This window comes from Egretta garzetta, unplaced genomic scaffold (assembly GCF_000687185.1).
Source record: "Egretta garzetta isolate BGI_Z169 unplaced genomic scaffold, ASM68718v1 scaffold650, whole genome shotgun sequence".
NCBI lineage: Eukaryota > Metazoa > Chordata > Aves > Pelecaniformes > Ardeidae > Egretta > Egretta garzetta.
The window spans coordinates 1-20,308 of record NW_009258374.1 but is presented as its reverse complement, the minus strand read 5'-3'; the positions used below and the strand labels follow the sequence as shown (position 1 = coordinate 20,308).

General features: G+C 39.3%; 1 protein-coding gene across 4 annotated transcripts in view; it reads left to right on the top strand.

Moving 5' to 3' along the window:
* The window catches only part of AP2A2 (adaptor related protein complex 2 subunit alpha 2), a 48,679-nt gene extending 37,794 nt beyond the window's left edge, over positions 1-10,885 (top strand). For 3 of the 4 annotated variants that reach the window (XM_035895123.1, XM_035895121.1, XM_035895117.1), the window contains 10 exons: positions 10-241; positions 1,103-1,276; positions 3,182-3,345; positions 6,117-6,199; positions 6,966-7,055; positions 7,835-7,958; positions 8,739-8,855; positions 9,063-9,132; positions 9,786-9,920; positions 10,734-10,885. In XM_035895123.1, coding sequence (XP_035751016.1) covers positions 10-241; positions 1,103-1,276; positions 3,182-3,345; positions 6,117-6,199; positions 6,966-7,055; positions 7,835-7,958; positions 8,739-8,855; positions 9,063-9,132; positions 9,786-9,920; positions 10,734-10,811 — 1,267 coding nt within the window. In that variant the 3' untranslated portion in view covers positions 10,812-10,885. Of the gene's footprint in view, positions 1-9; positions 242-1,102; positions 1,277-3,181; positions 3,346-5,098; positions 5,177-6,116; positions 6,200-6,965; positions 7,056-7,834; positions 7,959-8,738; positions 8,856-9,062; positions 9,133-9,785; positions 9,921-10,733 lie in introns of all 4 variants that reach the window. The other variant, XM_035895127.1, reaches the window with a different exon arrangement.
* Positions 10,886-20,308: the final 9,423 nt, after the last annotated feature.

The following is a 20,308-nucleotide window of genomic DNA, read 5'->3' as shown; positions in this document are numbered from 1 at the left end:
TCTTTTAAGTCCCCTCATCCAGTTCAACTTGCTACATTCCAAGTTTCATCTGTGTAGTGTTCCTACCCGAGCTCTGCTTCTGTCTACCTACATCAAGTTTGTGAACCTGTTTCCAGAAATCAAAACTACAATTCAAGATGTATTGCGCAGTGACAGTCAGCTAAAGAATGCTGATGTTGAGCTGCAGCAGAGAGCTGTTGAGTATTTGAGGCTCAGTACTATTGCCAGTACTGATATACTGGTGAGTATTTTTAAGATTTTTATTTTTTTTTTTATTATGCAGAATTCTTTAGCTGTGTCTTTCTGTCAACAAGTAAACTCCACTAAACTTTGCCTGATTGCTCAGCAATCTTAATGCAGGATTAAGGATCCACAATGTGGGTGCTGATTCTTTTAGTCTGCCTAATTCAGCTGCAGTCATCTTTAATTTAGAGCTAAAATCAAAGTTGTTATTGCTTTAGTGGGAAAAATGACTGTTAAAGCATGCTAATCTGGAGCTGGGAAGCCAGTGAAAGCTGACATAGTACAGGGTCCTACAGTATTCAGACACCAAAAGGCTAGTGCTTTGTTTTGAGGGCTTACTCGATGGTGGGCAGGAAACTTATAACTGTGCTGAGTTGTTGGGGTTTTTTTTTGTCTTTAGAAGTTCACAGTGTTTTAATATGATGCTCTCAGTTCTGGCCAGAGCATGGCACTCTTAGTCTTGACAGCTAATGAATGCTTAGGTCTGACTAGATCCTTGGGTAATCTGTGGTTTCAGTATAGGTCTGCTTGACTTAAGGACTACTAGGTCTGCTATGATCTAATTTTTTTTTTTTTTTTTTTTTTTTTTTATTTAATAGCACTGTACCAGAGAAGTGATATGCTCCTGTTCTCTTAAACAACTGCTTTGGGAGGACTTCAGAAAGTTCTAAATAATTTTTTTTTTTTTTTTAAAGCAAGTCTACTCCATTACTGTATAATAAACTGCAGTCATTTTCTGTATGGATAATTACTGCTGCTTTTGGTCATGCAACCTATAAGGGTGTATCTCTTCAAAGACTCAGAAGCTGGTTTGGCTTTTTCTGTAAACTTAACTAATACACATTTTTTCTGTGATAAGGCCACAGTGCTGGAAGAAATGCCTCCCTTTCCAGAGAGGGAATCTTCTATTTTGGCTAAACTCAAGAAGAAGAAAGGCCCAGGCACAGTTACTGACCTGGAAGAGATCAAAAAGGAGAGGAGCTCTGATATGAATGGAAGCGCTGAACCTGCCTCTGTCAATGCCAGTGCTGTTGTGAGTTTAAAAGCTGTTACTTCACTAATTTAGGTGGCGCACGCATGAGGAAAGAATGGTTTCCCTAAAGTGTCTTTTTAGGTGTTTAAAGCTTCTCCTCTCAAATTTAAGACTGTAGGCGTTTGCTATAAAGTAGCAAGGGAACATACAGCTGCTTTCCTGCTACTGCATGCTTGGATGCAATTTTCCTTTGGAAATATTATGTAAATGGACCAAACTGTCTGCAGCCTAAAAAGAATCCCTGTTACATTGTTACTTTGAGAAATATTGCTGTGAATTTAGAAATGGGAATTTCCTTCCTAATGAAACTGCAGTGAAGGTGAGATGATAAAATTAACATATATAAAAGGAGTAACTTGAATTTCAAAGCATCAGCTGTTCTTCTGCGTTGTCTAACGTGGTAGATACTTTGCATCTTGCAACCCGAAGGTTGTTACTGTTTTTACTAGAAGTGGACAACACTTGACTTAACACGGATGTCCTTAAATCAATACAATATTGTTACTGTTTATTTGACAGTACTATTTGAGTTCAATTATGGTAGACAAGGCCACAGTCTTATTTCTTCTGACCTGAAACTTCTCATTTTATTATCAATTAAAGCTGATAGGATGAATTGTTCCCATAATGTAATACTTGTTTCTGGTTTTAATGACTAGCATAACTTGTAATTACATTTGAGATACCTAAAAGGAGGAAATACTGTAGCACACTTCCTGCTCAGTTTGCTAAAGCATAATCCTTTAACTCTTAGTCACTGCAGTATGTAAGAGTAGATGTTCCAAGTGCAGCATCTTTGAATGGACAGAAATACCTTCCCAGCAGAAAAGTTGCCAAATTTTTTTTTGCGTGCAAAATTGACTGTGGTGACTGGCAGTTAAAATGGTGTTACGCTTTAAGAGCTTTACTTTGTGGGTTGTAGCCATGTCAGAAGCTCTACTATTTTACCTTCATCAATGGCTTTGGTGTGACCCTGGCTTAGACGCCAAGAATATGTTCTAACTGTTTGTTTTCAGTAGTTCTTACTGATTGGCGTCTGCAAATTTTTTGCCAGGGAATTTTTTGTTATACTGCATCAAATTTGGTCTGGAGTATATGACAGCTTTGAGTTGGCTTACAAAAACAAAATTTCAGACTCATCCAGATGCATCTCATGAGTCATCTTCAGTGTATCTGGCATATTGTAGGCTGCTAATGTCTAATGTGTGAACACTTTATTTAACAGTCTGTGCTTTGTTCTTGCACATGACTTGGGCACATATGTGAAGCCTCTGTTGTATGATTCTCTGTCCTGGCTACTTGATTGGTTCTATTTAAGGAAAAAAAAATTGTAAAGGTCTTGCCTCTGCCTTTAACGTTTGCAGCTTGAACTAGTTACAGGCTCTGCTTTTTTGCTGGTTAGGTTTTACATTGTTTCTAAGGTTTGCCAAGCTTCAAAAACACAAGACTAAACTGTTAGTCAATTTTAAAGGTGCTGTTATGTTTTAATTTAGGTTTGTGTAAAAGCCACTGCCTTGATGGATTCTTCATGAAAGAAAAGCAACACATTTGAATTTTATTCCCTACAGTACTTAAATTCCCTTGAAACTAAGAGGGCGGAAGAGAAAGGGGAAAAACATTGTCATCTTTCTTCTGCAGAATCAGATTCTAGACAGTGAATTTTGGTTTTTTTATTTAATGGTTAGATGGATATAACTCTCATCAAACAAAAAAATGTGTACACATCTGTAAATGACCTTAAGTTGAGATGCAAAGTGATAACTGCATTCATGAAGCCTCCTACGTCCGTTCAAAGCTTCATTTGGGGTGGGGAGAGGCACTTTGCCGTACTTAGTTGTCTATGCAAAAGACAGCTTTGTTTTGGTTTTGCTGTAGTATAACACCAAAGTGTCTTGTCTTCCCTAGTCTACTCCTTCTCCATCTGCGGATCTGCTGGGTCTGGGTGCTGCCCCTCTCACCAATTCAGCTCCCCCACCGTCCTCTAGTGGTAGCCTGCTGGTGGATGTATTTTCAGATTCGGCTTCTGCAGTTGCACCTCTTGCTCCTGGTTCTGATGACAACTTTGCGAGGTAATTAAGTCACCCTGTAAGGAATCTGAAGAAGAATTTGTCTGTTAAAACAGCATTATAGGAAAAAATACATACAATAACTTTTGGTTTTGTTCCAGCTTATTGAATACATTCCTGGGTGGTAGTTGTGCAGCAAGAGAGGTGTTCTTGAACTCTGTGCTGGATGTGCTATCTTTATTGAATACTTCTCATGGAAAAACTGAGCCTGTAGTAATCAACCTGAGGATATTAGCCACACAGTATTGCCTAGTTTTCATGCTGGTTTTGCTTCTTTGTTAAACTAAGCTGCTTGTGCATCTCAATACATCTTGAATTTGGGTGTTATCTGGCCTGATATGAATACATTTAGTCTTACCTTATGTCCATAACGTATTCTTGTGTGTCTCCATTTATGGCAAGCTGATACTGGAACAGTGAGATGGATTATATTCCAGAGATGCTGTTTCTCAGAATTTCAAGATATAACTAAATTGTTCTGCTACTGTCTGACAAAACGGTGTGAAAAGGGGAAAAAAACCCAAGTGCTTTTTTTTTTTTTTATAAGGGGATTTGATACAGGTAGCTTCCTGACTGTGTTATCAGGTGTAGTGTAGGTGCAATGTGTTAATAATCCCTTTAATATTAAAAAGCCACTGTGGCTACACTCAAATGTTATTTAGCTAAAATTTTGGAAATAAGTAGTATAAAATCGCAGAATGTCTTTAAAAATCTGTCATCTTATTGGCCAAAGAATGTGTTACTATTGTTAAGGACCAACTTTTGAATGATGTCATGACAAATTTGCAATGCATCTTAATATAAAAGACATAATTAGTGAAACTAATCTGCTTGGATCATTGAGACTTTAATCAAAATTTTATACTAGGCAATGCATTGTTGCAGGCTTGCAGTGATTTAAGACTTGATCCTGTGTTTCTCTTGGAAGGCAGTAAGTGATATTTAATCATGCTACACAATACCAAGGTTTTAAGAAGCTACACAAGCTTGTTGCACCTTTTTTTTTTTTTTTTTTTTTTAAAGAGGATAAAGAAACCAATACGAGTAGCTTCATAAGCAAAAGTTACCTAAAAAGTTTTCTCTTTCTGCAGAAGAAAATATAGCATTGCCCAACCCCTTGGTCTGTCTGTAGATGATGAAACGCTTCTCTAATGATACTGAGAAGTTGCTTTTTACAGTTTCCTGCCTCTCTTTAGTGCTGTTGTCACTTTTGTTTCTAATCTGTTACTTGGGTAAGTCATTCTCTGTGTGCCTGTATATTCTTGCCTACACTTAATACTTGTGTGTTTTTAAGAACTGATTGTGCAGCTGTAGTTAGAAGTGCCACTCAGCTTGATGAGGCCTCTGCTTCAAAGCACATATTTCTAGTAGTTAATATACATCTACATTTATGGTTTTGAACTAAAACTTCTTTGCTGTCACAATTAAACACCTAAAAGGACTTGGCTGTTTAAGAGGTATAAGTTTAAGCTACTGAACACCTTTAGCTGTCTCCTGTCTTCGGGAAGAATTGCTGGTTCCTAGCAATCAGGGAGGGGTGGGGTGGGGGAGAGAAGTGGGGGAAAACATTGCCTAATGCCTAAAACCTTTCTAGGTGTACTGAGCTAGGGCAGCTAATAAATTTTTCATGCATTAAACTCAGCAGTGCCATTTTTGAGGAAGGAGGTAAAAGAAATAACTAAGCACTAAGCTGTCTTTACTAACTCCTGCTATCTCTGTCGCTACTGCCTTTCTTCCTTTGTGCTGCCTGAACTAGCCCTGACCTGGCTTCATCTGAGGTAGTTTCTGAGGAACCAGCTGATACTGTGCATGATGCTGATGAGCTTTTTCACAAGTAAGCAATACTAAAACCTTGCAAGGCTGGGCAACTTCCAGAACATAGTTATAAAGCAAAACTATACTGTGCATTACCTTAATACCAGCAAAACTAGAGAAACATGTACTGTCAGACTTGTGACTAGAACACCTCTGTAGATGCTGTGGATTTTATGACAAGCTCATGAGTACACAGGTTAGAGTTGCCTTTATGAGTCAGTGCTATCACACACTGCTCTAAAACGAGGCAATGCCTCATGTATAACTTATGTATATTAAGTTTTACAACTATTCACAAATAAAGGAAAAACATTAAGAGAGTAAATTGTCAAAAGTACTGATATTTGGGAGTATGTTTTAAATGCCTTGTATGCAAAAGGCTGATGTTTGCTGACCACCTCTTCTACTTCTACGTGAAGGGCGACAGAAAGGACTGAAATCACTGCAGAATGGGCTTCCTCTCTCAAAATGAAAAAACAAAAAAACAAACCAAAAAACAAAACCAAACAGCTCTCAGTTGACTTATGTGACACAGAACTGATAAAACAAGGGATTCTTTTTTTCTTTCAGGTTTAAACAGTCAAAGCTTCAAACTTTTCAATTCTGCACCAACCTAATGAGTTTCAGAAGTTGTCAAGAATATCAATAAGAAAAATCCTAGTCTGTTGCCTGGTCCTTTACAGACAATGTGTGTGTATATAGCGTATTGTGGCTTCCTTCAGTTTCTCAGACATTCTATCAAATAAAAATTTCAGTTCTTTTGGTGTCCTACAAGTGGTGGTTTTGGTTGTAAAATTGTCTCTTCTAACTCTGCAGTCTTCTGCAAAGGCCTCTCTCACAGACTGATGCACTCTAGGTTAACCACAATCTTCATCCTCTGTGTAAACCCTGAATTTTGTGGTTCTAAATATTGTTTAATATCGCTCAATTTAAAACACATTTTCCCTCTCTTCCTCTAGGTTTGTGTGTAAAAATAATGGAGTCTTATTTGAAAATCAGCTGCTACAAATTGGGTTGAAATCTGAATTTCGACAGAACCTGGGTAAGATCTGTCAGGCCAAGTGGTTAGCTGTCTGCATTATCAACCCCAATGCCAGCATGATATTGCAGATGGGACTTAATTTTCAGCTGCTTAAGACGGAAATGTGATTTCAGGCCTAGCCTTTCTTAGGATCTTCACTGTTTTTGTGTCCCCGGCTTCTGTGTGGGTTCTTGTTTCCTTAAACTTTGTGATTGTTTTGGTAGCTGAGATGAAATGGGAGTGTTAAGTGGTACTGTAAGCTCCAGCTCTGGCTGCCTACTTGTAAGGCTGGTACAGCCAGGGTTATAAAGGACCATTCTCCTCAATTTTTGCATCTTACAGTATAGCTTATTGTACTAATATGATACACAACTCAGGCATGTCTATCGTAATACATTAACGCACAGGACACTGAAAACATCTAGGAAAGAGCTGGCCAGCACTAGAATCACTTGGTTCTCCCCTTCTGTATCACTTCTGGTACCATAATAGCTTCTGTACATAAAAAGTAACGTTCTCCAGCAACTGAAAGAATTCCACTGATTATTTAACTGCCTGTGTGACAGGTGCTTTGAGAGAGGTCTGGTGGTTTGTTTTAATCTGTTACTTCATTTTGAACTGTGAATATTTTGGTAAGATAAGCCATGTAAATTATGCTTTGTTTTTAAAAGTTGTTTTAAAGAAAGGCAGAAAGACAATGTATTAGATGCTTGAAGTACAAGTAGTTCACTATGATTACATGTGGCAAATCTAAAAATACTGATGTCTTTTATTCTGTTCTCTCTAGGACGTATGTTCATATTCTATGGTAATAAGACGTCAACACAGTTCTTAAATTTTACTCCAACAGTAATCTGCTCAGATGACCTACAGTCAAATATCCTTAAATGCAGTAGCATGTGTCTGTTCTTATTTGGGTTTTGTGGTTTATGCCACACAAAATTATAATAAAGCTGCTGGATCAAGGCATGGTGTCCTTGAACATGAAGAAATGAGAAACTTTCTGATAAGTTTCTAAAGTTCTTGCCGAAAGAACAAGTCTTAGCAGAGGTGGGAAATTATCTCCTTAAAGCTATGGTTACAAACACAAACTGTAATGTTGAAATAAGGAGAAATGAGGCTGAATTAATATGTAATGTAACTCTGTAGCTTCCTCCGCTGTCATGAAGTATCAGGGGTTTAGATGTGGTGTCCTTCAAGTCTAGCATTAGCAGGCAACCTCAGACTTCAGATGGAGGTAGAAGAATACATGAACACAAAGATGATGATATTTTAAACTGATCTCTTAATTTACAGTTTGTCCTTAATGCTTGGTATTGCAAATTGAGGATTTCAGGGAGATTACGTAATCAAACTTGTTTGACTGAAAGCATCACTGTAATGTTCACATCAAAAGGAGATAGTCCAGTGGTTTTTATTGCGAAGTCTGTGCCTTCATACCTTTTTGAGGACAGCTTTTCTTTAAGAATATCCAAATAACTGAGATTTGTGGGGGTTATTGCTTCTAGGTGTGTCAGTATGAGGGGAAAAACATAGAGAGAATGAGTGCACATGATGCTAATTCTTCACGTAGCTTATGGGAGGATTTGCTATTTTTTTTTTTTTTTTTTTTTAAGTTAGCAGTTCATTGATCAGTTTTCCTTAACCACTTCTTATGCCTGAATCTTCAGACAAAACCTGTTGACCCCACAGTGGATGGAGGTGCACAGGTTCAACAGGTTGTGAACATCGAATGTGTGTCAGACTTCATGGAAGCTCCAATCCTGAACATTCAATTCAGGTAAAACGCAGGATTCAAATGCTAGTGAATTAATTAGATTAAAGATGTTAAATTCCTCCTGGTTCTCTGACTGAAGTGTTGAATATGGACACATAAAGCTGTCTTGGATAGACGACTTGAAAAAGTTATCTAACTAAGCTTTAAGCTACTAGGGGAGATAGGGAATCCACTTGGAACAATGTGGTTTAAAAAAAAAGACTAACCAAGAAGCAGCTACTGATAAAGTGTGTCCATGACTTCTCTTTCCGCTCTCCGTATAAAACAGCAGTCTTCCTGTTTGCTTAAGAAATCTTGTCAGGAACATACGCAGTAACTTCTCCCTTCTGGAAACCAAGAACATTTCTGCAAACAACAGGGACTGGAAATGTATGCAGCCAAAAATAGAATCTTATGTCCACTCAACATCAGCCTTTGGGAAATCCTAATTTCTGGGCCACATTTTGTTATTCTAGTCTAAACTGGTTCTTCCTGGTGTATTTTCACAGGGATATAGTTTCACTCCTTTGATGGGTGCTATTTAGAAGAATAACAACCTATTTGAAACTGAGAGATCCTTACTAGAAGTTCTGCCAGTTCACTTCCATGTGCCATCTAAGCGCAGCAAATAAATTTATTTAACAGTGGATTAAAACTGTATCTTAGAAATAACTTTATCTGCAGTTGATGGTTTTTAATCATAAACAATTGCACCTTAGTGTTCATCCTCAGTTGCTTGGTTGATTTAGGCTGAGATGGTGACTCTGTACCGCGTACACAGTGTTCTTTCCATTCCATGTACAGGTATGGTGGAACATTTCAAAATCTTTCAGTAAAATTACCCATCACACTGAACAAATTTTTCCAGCCGACAGAGATGTCTTCTCAAGACTTTTTTCAGCGTTGGAAGCAACTAAGCAAGTAAGACTTTATCTATACTTGGGGTTGGGGCTCTTGTGGTGGGCCAAGGGAAGAAAAAGGGTATATTGTGAATGTAGCTGGTGTAGTGCCCCATCCCATACTTAATCCTGTGAGTTATAAACTGTCCCAATATAATTAGTTGCTATTGAACAATGCTGTACATAATACACGTGTTATACTGTGTATTCATATTGCCTTGTCTTGCAGTCCGAAACAAGAAGTACAGAATATCTTTAAAGCAAAACACCCAATGGATGCAGAGATCACAAAAGCAAAGGTGGGTGGTAGTGTGGTATTTTTAATTGATAGCTTAAGGGTAGTGGCGTAAGCAAACTTTGTTCATCTTGCTTTACATGGCAATTGGATCATCCTGGTAAAGTGTATCCATGTCGTCTAACAGACCCTTGGCAGTGCTGGGTTGAATGGACTGTTTCTCAGTGTGGCTTGAATTAGATATAGTTTTCAATAGCGGCTGGAAACTTGAAGCTATTTAAGAAAACACCAATTCAGTGCCTAAAACTGAATTGGGAGATACTTCAAGCATTAATTTATACTAGAGTTACCCATTAGAAAAGAAAAGAAGTGACTTTCTGTAGAACTGTTGTCTTTAATCAAAACGGAAGTGACTAGTGTAAGACAGGAATGGCTTTACCAAAACCAGGAGAGACTTATGTGGAATCTCTTTTCTCAATTGTTTTCCACAAGAATCTTTTTTGTCAGGAACAGCTTGTTATCAGGGTCATTCTGTCACTTCAAAAGTTCGTTGTAATTGCATCGATATTGGATAATTCTTTGATGTCTTGAACACTTCAAATAAAAATTAGTCTCCTACTTGTTTTGCCAGTTGGTGGTGGCTGTGCTTGGGCAGTACTCGGTTGGTATTGGTGTCCCACTGTCCCCATATCTAAATCTTCTGGGTTTCCTTCACAGATAATTGGCTTTGGATCAGCCCTACTTGAGGAAGTAGATCCCAATCCTGCTAACTTTGTTGGTGCTGGCATCATACATACAAAAACTACTCAGATTGGATGCTTGCTGCGCCTTGAACCCAACCTCCAGGCACAGGTATCTGTTTAAGTATCTACAGCATAAATACAAGTTCTTGTTTGAACTAAATATCTGTGTATAACTGAAACTCCTTAAGATATTTATTTAAAAATCACTATTGCAATAGCTGGTTGTGACTGCAGACTCCAACAAGAAATTAAGTTGTAGCAGCTGGTCCTGTCCCAGCTTAAGTTGCTTCTTCATAGCAATTCTCTTTCCTGTTGGAAGAGATCCTTGTATTATTTCACACTGTCCATGGAGTCTCATCTTCTCCTGAAAGTTGGGAACATTTCATGTTTCTGTTTGGTGCGCCTTGAACAAGATTAAGTATAATTCCCTTTGCCAATTTAAGTTAATAAAAGAATGACTGGCTGAAAGAGAAAACATAAGCAAATGAACACAATGCTAAGAATATTTTTGCTCAAGCATTTTGATAGAGGTTTTATCAAAGTTAACTGGAGGCTAAAATTAAATTTTGGGTGGTAAGTCTCCTGTTTTCTGAAGAAGTGGTGGTAGACTTTATACTTTTCCACAACATTTACTCCTCTTGAAGAAAAATTTTGGACAACACCTTGCTGTTAAAGCTTAAAAATATTACAGTAATGGTAACTCTCAACAAGGGTTTGAAGATGTACTCCAGCCTGTGGTTTGAAAAAGCTGTATTTTACTCAGTGGTTGGCTCTCTCTGAATGTTTTAACTGGAGGTCTTTTTCCTACCAAACCTAACAAAGTAAGAAAGAGGCAACTGGTAGCTTTTGCTAGTTGTCTGTACATTCACTTAATGCTAAACTGTGTTTTAAAAAGTAAATAATATTTTATGTTCTTTTTCAGATGTATAGGCTCACACTACGAACAAGTAAAGAAGCTGTATCTCAGAGATTATGTGAATTGCTGTCAGAGCAGTTTTAATATTAACCATGTCAGTTTGGGTTTTTCCACTTATATCACTGTCATCATACTGCAAATAAATGTCTTGTACATCACTGTCTGAGTACTGCAATGTTAACCAATACCAGCTCCCTGCCTTGACCCTTGTTTGAAATTAAGACTATAAAATGTACAGTACAGGGAAGTGACTTTTTACATTAAAAATGGCTTTTACTGTGTTACACAGAGGGTGGGAGGGCTGTCTTTTGCTCCTTTTTTTTTTTTTTTTTTTTTTTGCAGAGGTCAGGCTTTTAAACTTGTTAAAGGGAAATTGATTTAGATGTGGTAACCGAGGATTTCAACTGGAAATGGCTAGTAACATCCTGCATTAGTGCCTTTAACAGGTACTCCCTCTGCTCTGAGCGGAAAGAAGCCAATGTAGGGATAATTCAGATGTTAATGTAGAGTCAAAACTTTGTAAGCTGAACATTGGCCCAAGTCTTGTACTAGATGCAAGGGCAGATGCGAAGATGCACTTGAATCAGATTCAAGTGAACATTTATGTTGAGTGTCGCCAATCTTTGTATTTGAAAAATGCCACAGGACCAGAGTCTTAAAGTATTAATCATGTAATCATTTACATCTTAATGTTTTCTGATCTTTGGAAAGTGGATTGAACACAAAAGCTATTCTTAATCCTCTGCTCATCTCACCTAATGAGGTGAGCTTCTCTGGCGGGTGGTGAATCAGTACATGCTTGTTCATTGTTAGTCAAACTGAAGTTAAATATTCTGTTCTGTGTTTTTTATTTCCCATCAGACTTGGCAAATAGTAGTCCTGATGATGTGATATAACTAACTGTAGAGTCTGGTAAAAGGAAAAGTGGGAAGAAATGGGCCCTTGAAGGGCTGTAAGGCATGCACTCTTTTAGATGAAAATGTAATTTTAAACAATATTTTTTCCCCAGTGTACAGTAATGTTAAAACTTGAGAGGTTGAATAACTGATATCTGAAGAGTTTCCTGTCTGTCAGTGGTGGTGAAAATATCCAACGTGGTGTAGCAGACTTGTGTTGCGACTGAGAGTAGAAGGCCCCAAATTGTTCAGCTTTTATAGTGTTTTCTACAAACAAAGCCTTTCACTTGTTCCACATCCGCAAACTCTTTGCAGCCTCTCTGCAGAAGTGGGTGGACACAACTTTGGCTCACGCTCTTCCAGCCTCGAGACGCAAGAAAGGCTGCTAAAACAAAGCAGGTGAGGTAGTGCAGTTAGAAACTGCGGGCGGTTGGCAGCAAGTACTGCAGGTCGTGATGAATGAAGTCAGCTGCTGCTGACGTGAGAAGTGAACCTCAGATCAAGATTTCCTGAAGGTTATTTAAAGGAAGCCTGGGACTGGTGTCTCACAACACATACAGCCAAGTACGCCCATGAAATAAAGGTTTTGAGTGATAGTGATGACCTTGAAAATGCATTTAAATGAGGCTCCTGTCATGCTGCCCAGTGCACAGCAGGGGATGGGATTCTACATGATTGAGTGTGCCTTGCTTTTTTTTTTTTTCAGTGCTTTGAGTTAAATGATGGAACTGGGTGATTATGGTTTGGTTGAAGGCTAGCGATCGTACTTGAGCGAAAGTGAAAAACGTGGAACAAAGGTTTGGCTGTGGCGTGTGGATTTTGAGAGGTGCTTTGCTTTTCCAGAAATGACTGCTAACTATGGGATGTTATGACTGAAAACTTGGCTATAGACCTGGTCTTTCTGCAAACGTTCTCCTGAACAGTGGGCCCTTTTATGGCATTTCAGGTAGCTAAGCAAGACTCTTTGATCACAAACATTGTCTTTGAAAATCTTCATGAGCAGGTCCTGCGGTCAGGTTGGGCAGTTGGCAAAATACTAATGTAAAATACCTTATGTTTTGTCCTTTGGATGCCATATGTCTCTTTATTAGTCCTGTTATCTTAACCATGCTGTTGGCTGCTACGTTAAAAATCTGACGTGCTGAACTAAAGTGAGTCTTAGCAAAGACAGGGGAGGAGATTCTATTTCATTTTTCCCAAATCCTGTTGTATGTCCCCCTGAAAATGTTCTGTGCCCTCATTAAAGGACACCTTGAGACACTGCACTACTTTAGTTCACTTTGCTTTGGTTCAAGCTGTGCTAAAATGTGCATTAAAAATGTGGGAAGGAGGGGGGTAAGGGAAAGTGTCTTTTCAGTGGTGACTGTGTTAAGCTTATGACTGTTCGCACGTTGTATTAAATGTCAGCTCAATGAAGCCATAAGCAGAAAAGTGAACAAATTAAGGACAAATACTTGATTATTTTTTTTTTTTTTTGTGAATGATGGTTAACTTACCAAAGTGATGTATCCTGTCAAGCAGACAAAGTAATTTCTGCAGTAAACAGTGTTATTGTTTTTAAGTACAGTATTTTCAGGCATTGACATGTGAAAATAACTGAATAGCAAAACAGGTAGCATATGTTCATTCTTGACCTACACTCCAGTATGTAACATGGTGATTGTCTTATTTGTATAAAACAAAGTTCTGTCAAATGAAGTGGAGAATTTTCATATAGAAGACTATATATTAGACTATATTCATCAGAAGGACGTATTAAGACTAAATAAATGATTAGAACAGTAATCAAACTGTCCTTTTCTCTTTTTCTGGGGGCATGGAAGTGTAAAGAATACTTGCATGGCAAGGTTCTTGCGGAACAACAACTGATAGGTAACGGTAAATCCTTTTCTGCAAACTGCTGGTGGGTTGTGTTCGGTTGAGTTGTACCTGGCCTTGCAGATCTCTGCTCCCCCAGTGAGTTTGTGTATGGCTTTCTTGTGTGGTGTGTCTGGTCATATGTTACAAATACTCTGCTGTAAAAAAAAAAAAAAAAAAAAAAACAAAAAACCACCAAAACAACTTGATGTAAAATCTTTCTTCCCGTAGTGTTTTACAACAGTAACTGTATGAGCAGTACAGGCTGCAGGGAGCGAGTGTCACGGTGGGGTACGGTTGGGGCTGAAGCACACGCCTGTATTACAGGCAGGACTTGTAAAAAAAGTGATGTTGCTGTCAAAGGAGAGTATCTAAGCTGCCAGAAAACCTCCCTCAAGCTTCAGATTCTTAGTACTTCTCCAAAACTTGCTAAAAGAGAAAAAAATACCTGAGCACTATGAGCTTTTGTGCATTCATACAACTTTTTCTTAAATTAATTGCAAACGAAGTAGTAAAGAATATTCTGTACCAGCAGCAAGTAGAAATTGCTTGTGAGTGAACTACCTGTGTCCTGTTAGACACATACGGTCTTTGATTTCTTGCAGAGACATGTCCTGCAAATTCTTGCTTTGTCCAGAAGCCACTACATGTCTGCGTTAATGTGGTGGGACATTTCTCGAAATATCGTTACGGGTGCGTGCGGAAACCGCACCGTTGGCTTTTGGTTCGTGTAGCACCTCGCTTTCTGACAGGAGCTGCGCGTGCGTGACAAGCACAAGTGCCGTGTCCGTTTTCAAAAGAAACGAACAGGTCACCTCAGTTGTCTCTTCTCCCAGTGGAGTAATGGGCTATTCTGCAGGTCCTAGTTCGACTGTAGCGAACCTAATGGACTTTTCCGTTAAAATAATTGGTCACATAATGAGAAATAAGTTAGCAAATTCAATTCCTTCTACTTTATTTGAAAGTCAAACTTCTGTTGTTGTACAGTGCATACGCCAGTTTTTAGCCTCTGCTTAAATATCACCCTGAGCAAGGCCAGACAGTCTCTGACATTGTCTTCCAACCCCACCCTGCCCACTCTTTTTATTTTCTCCCCTGCACCACCCCCTCCTGCCCAACCCCCTCCTGATCAGGAATAATTTATCAATTAACATCATCGACGCTCCAGGTAGCTGCTCCGGAAGCCTCGTGGCAAGGCTAGCGTGTGTAATCAGTACAAGGGAACTTCCACGATGAGCAGCACGGTGGAAGTATTGAATTGTGATCAGTGTTTAATTAAAAAAAAAAAAAAAAAAAGAGGAATCAATTAAAGTTTCAGCTATTTAGCACAGTGACTGTCAGGTCTGCAAACACAGCCACTAAATACAATTATTTCTGTAACGAGCCTTTTCCCAGGGTTATCTGGGTCTTGGCATGGCAGCTGGAATTCCTTCTTAAGAAGCTGAAGTGGCCTACAGCAGCCGCATACGGTGTTGACCATCATCTTCTCAACACTCAGCCTGTTTGGAAGAGAGGGAGGGTGAGTTAGGATTTGTATACAGCACTTCAGGTTTACAGCTTTTCCAGTGTTTGAACATTGTTTTTTTTCTTGTGGTGGAACATTTGGAGGAAAGAGGACAACCATTAGAGTTTGACAGATCTGGCAACTACAGAACTACAAACAGTGCAGCAATTGACTCTCTGAAGTTCTCATGATGACAACCGCAGGAGTTAGGGTGTACTGAGCTTCTGCATTCCTTTTTAAGACTGATTTTTCAAGGGGCTTATAGCTACTAGGTCTCAGACCTCACTGAAAACTAGCAGGATTTGATTTCCCCATTCCCCTTTTGCACTTCTGAAAATCATAAAGTAACTGTGTATTTAAATTTTTTTAAAGCTGTGCGCTGGTCTAGTTAGAGTTTGCAAAAGGCCTCTGGTGTGATCTCTTAACCGAGATGCGAAATCGTGCCTGTTCCTTTGGCACCCTTCATGGGGGAAGGAAAAATCCCTTTCTTCCTCTGAACCAGAATCCAAGCTGATGACTGCGTAACATTATTTCTGGGCCATGAGGTCAGTAGCGGACCTGCGCGTATCTTGCTGAATTACCAGGGCTAAAGCACAGGCTGGTGAAGTGATAGCTTGAATAAGCAGGTGAGGTTTGAATTCTCTTCTGATAGTACTGTCCTTCTCTTACACTGTTGCTTTTCTGGCAGTGTTCAGCCAACTGTGCTGCTGGACTTGCTCCTATCTTTCTCTTTTTTTGTCAGTGGAAAGTTGTATAAAAGTAGGCTGGAACTCAGCTGTGGGAATGAGAGAGTTATGGAAGAAATATTTTTGTAAAAATCTCTGTAAAGGGGAAAAAAGTCAGCTTGGTTTCAGTTAAAACTTTTTTAACCACAGCTTTCTTAGGGACTGTGATGAACCTTAATAACTCTAAAAAATCTTGCTCCAGGCTTCACAGCCCTTTTGCAAACTCTGAAGGTACGAAGTCAATCAGTTTTCAAAATGTTGAGGGACACCTGAACTCACTTGGAAGGGGAGAGCTTTTATCTTCAGGATTAATTTAAATTAGTTTTTGCAAAAGCAAAGCCCTTCATTGCTTTCCTGTTCTTGAACATTGTATTTGCTTGAATCGTTGGGAACACAACAATTTTATTTTTTTTCCCAAATAACTGTGAAGTCTGTAGTACTGCTGCAGTGAGTTTAGTTTTCTTGAAGCCTTGATTCTCTGTCCCTGAAGCTTCCTAACGAGCAAGCAGAACTGCGGAGGCTGGGACAGCACACTTGTTGCTATAAAATCCCTCTAAATTTCACTATTAGGAGAACGTTACGAGACAACTGAAGTGGCATCATGCATTTAGGCGAGATGAATTTATTTTCCTGTCTTGGCTATTTGAAAACAGGTATTTGTAGTCTAACTGAACTTTTCCATCTTAAAAAACCCCAAGCAAACCAAATCAAGAACAAAAAAAGCACCAAAAACCTGCAGCATTGATGTCTTTTTAAAAAAAACCCAACAACCAAAACTCAAGGGAGACAATTTTCCTTGTTTAAATTTTTGACCTCTGCATACTCAATGACTTTATTAGCATTTTTTTCTAGTTAGCTGGCTAACTAGCTCTGGTTCTAGTTGGCTGCAACATTATATTGCTGGGTAGATGCCAACCACATTTTTCTCCCTGAATTATAAAGGAGTGGTAGTTAACAAACATCACTACTTGCAGGTGGCCAAATAAGAAAAAGAACCAACTTCAGTACTATACAATCTCTCCGGTATCCTTACTCTGTTGAAGACGGACATAATCCTTCACATCGGCTTAAAGTGACGTTGGCAGAACAGCCTTTGTAAGTTATTTTTTCTTCATATTCGAATTTTCTACAGCGCTCTGTCAAATGTGAAAAGAAAGAATTAGAGCAGAAATGTATCTTGCTCTTCATGAGTGACCTTTTGCTGGATGCCAGCAGCCTCCATACTTGCTTTCATGGAAAACCGTTCCTGTTGCGGGAGACAATTAACAAGTCACAAGCGAGTAACACAGTGAGAGAAGGTTTTAAGCTAGGCACTGGCGATGCGTGAGGTGGTTACCCTGGAGGACAACTAAAAAAATACAAGTTGGTGGAATTACAAATGAGCAAAAATATTTCTGTTAAGAATACAGTGCAAATTGAGTCCAGCTGGAAAAAACCTGAATCCAGTGACGAGAACACAAAGACGCAAATGAAACAGCTGGCTAATTCTGGTGGAATTATTTTTGGCTCACAGACTTTGTGATTAACTATATGTTAATATATCGATTTTACTTCTTTGAAAAATGCTTAATTTACTCATTTTAAGGGTTTATTTATTTATAAGCAGCCAGAAGTTCACAACTTCAAATGCCTGCCCGAAGTCTGTCTTTCCTTCGAGTGCGTAATGCTACGTAGCAGGTAATGATTATGTGTACTGATCCTGCATTTTCTCCTGACGTGAAGCAAGGCGTTAGTCACTTCATGAAGCAAAAAGCTGGCTGAAACTCCCAAGTTTTCCAGTTAAAGATTGTGTATGAAATTTATATTGAGGAGAACAAAGGTATGGAGTACCGTGAAGGCAGTTTATGTACTTGCGCTGCTCCTGTTCAATGCTCTTTTGAGCACATTCAGGTTCCCTGCTTGAAGAGAGGTTATGGCTGAAACCGGAACGTCGTTGCAGGGAAGGCTCAGGTAATACTGTAGTAGGAAATTGGGAATTTGTCATTGGAAAATAAGGTAACTAATAACTGGGCACTAGTCTAAGGCACTACAGCTGCGTCTCATAAACGAAGAGCTAGGAGCTAGGCCAGTATTTAACTTGTCTTTCTGGACTGAAGGGTATCGTTAATATTCTGCAAGACTGAAAAGTACCAGAATAGCTCGGTTTAGGGCTGAAAAATGTGCAGGGAAAGGAGAATTTGTTTGCAACTTTCTGAACTCATGAAATAAATACTGGGAGGTCCTGCCTGTTAAGTGCAAGGAACAAACCTGGAACAGTATGGCTGGGAAGGTACTGTTCTGAAGCGCTTCTCTTAGAAAAAGAATGTGAACAAAACCTACATCGGGCATGAAAAACAATTATACTGGGGAGAAATCCTTCTGCTTAGGAGAATTCCTACTTGGATTCCCATTCTGTGAGTGAAAATTACGAGGATGCAGGGAAAGTAGGGTCAAAGGGAATGGGGCAATAGAAAGAATCCCATCTCCTTGGGTCCAACTGCCATTTCCTGATGCTCACGCAGTTGGTCAATTTGAGCCTCTTTTCTGCTAAAAACCCTGAAACCAGCCTCTTTCAAACTGTGTTACTCACAGTGGGAGGAAGGACAGGCTGTGCATGCAGTTGCTTGCTCTGCAAGTAGGAATTCTGCTGTGCCTTGTGGCTGAGCTGACGTGTACAAGCTGCGCTCTGCAGACAAGGTTAACAGTGAAAACGGAGATGAAAGAAAGGTTCTGCTACAGGTGACCGTACCCACTGTTCTGTAGTGATTCCCACGTCACCGCTTCAGAGGACCAGTTACCTACAAATAGTTTCCTTAGGGGATTCTTTGGGACCCTTTGTGTAAATCAGTCTTCTGGAGGTAAGACTTGGGTGACTTGAGCATGGTGGTCTGCTTTGTTCATTTTTTGTTGCTGTTTGAGATGAGTTTCTGGTTCAGTTCATCTGATCGTAACGGCAGAATGGAGGACTTGGTGTGAAGATTCACAATTAAGGAAACAGCATATAGGTCTGTGGAAAAATTCTGAACACATGCTTCAAAGATAAAAAGATGCAAATACTTATAATCTCCTTAATAAGCAGGGTAGAAAAGGGCAGGCCTATTAGGGTGCCGCGTATCCTTCCTAATTCTTCACAAAGGTAAGGCAAGTGAAGGCTGTAACTTGTTGGGAGGTGAGGTTGCACTTTTGTTAGGAATTACACACACAGAAAAGGAGAACAAATGGTGAAAGCAGTAGATGATAGTGCCAACAGGGAAGAAGGCGGCAGTATGATATGGCTGAAGTACACTTTCCAGATAGTTCCTCCTTTCTGTGTTGAACTCTCCTGAAAGAAAAAGTAGCTGAAATGGAGATGGATCCCCAAACAGTCGTTAAATCAAATGAACGTACAAGAAAGAACCACCCAGTACAGCCACCTTCCATTCACAGACGGAACAGTGTGTACGGCACTCTGGTTTACTTTGGAAAGGTTAATCCATGTTCTAGGAAGTGTTGAATAAAACGTGGCTGCCTCACTGTTTCTAAACAGGACTAGAAGCTAGGCCTCTCCTACCTATACAGAATACAGATAAAAATGTAGAAGTATCTCTTGTGCATCCACACCAATGTTCCTGACTCCGATACTGTAGATCCTGAAGTAGGATGGCTCCATTTAAAACCAGTAGAGAGGATGTTGTTTTGTATGCCTCCCTTTCCATGAAATTGTGTAGAAATTGTAGAATGTGGTATTGTTCAGTCAAAACGGATCAGGTTTTAATTAGGTACAGGAGCCAAAAACCATCACTGTACCTTGAAAATTGAGAAAAGAGTATCGTGCAGAAGAGAGACCAAAAAAATACTCAAGTGTACAGAAACAGAATATGCGAGCTAACAGGGCTGCAGAGGAAGTGAAGAGGCAGCCTCTCCAAATAAAAGGTATCTTTCTTAGACTGCTTAACTGGGACTTCAAAGTTAAAAAAGACACATTTGTGACTTTACCAATAAGCATCCTGTCAGCAGCCTCAACTGACAATTTTTTATGTTTACATTAGTATATAGCAGGGAACATGTTGCCATGAAATCAGACTTCACTCTATAAAAAATAACGGCAGGAAAGAAAAATAGAAAAGATGGGGACAATGCATACAAATGGTATCCAAGCCAAAGAATATGTGATGTAAGAATTCATACACACATAAAACAAAAGATGTGCTAAAACCAAAAAAATTATATATGAAATGGTATGGATATAGCTTACCTTCTACCACTGTTGATGGTACACCAGAGGACAAGGATGTTGAAAGTTGAGAGGTAAAAGGAGGAGATGTAGTACGGGTAGTAGTTAATGTTTTTGTTCGCAAAGAAGTCCTTTCAACTGACTCTGTAGAAGCCGTGGTAATCACACGAGGAGCAAAAGTAATTGCTGTAGATAAAACAGTTGGTATCAAAACTGGAGTCGACTTGGCAGAGATAATGGTAGGAACTACGAATGCAGAAGTTTTGCCATGTGGAATAAATGTAGTATTCTGGTAGGATAAATATGAAGTACTCTCAGGAGACGTGTATGTGGAAGTAGTGAGGGGGGAAGATGTAGGCACTGGGATAGTGGTTGGGGCCGATGTGGAGGAGACCGTGGAAGTGGCG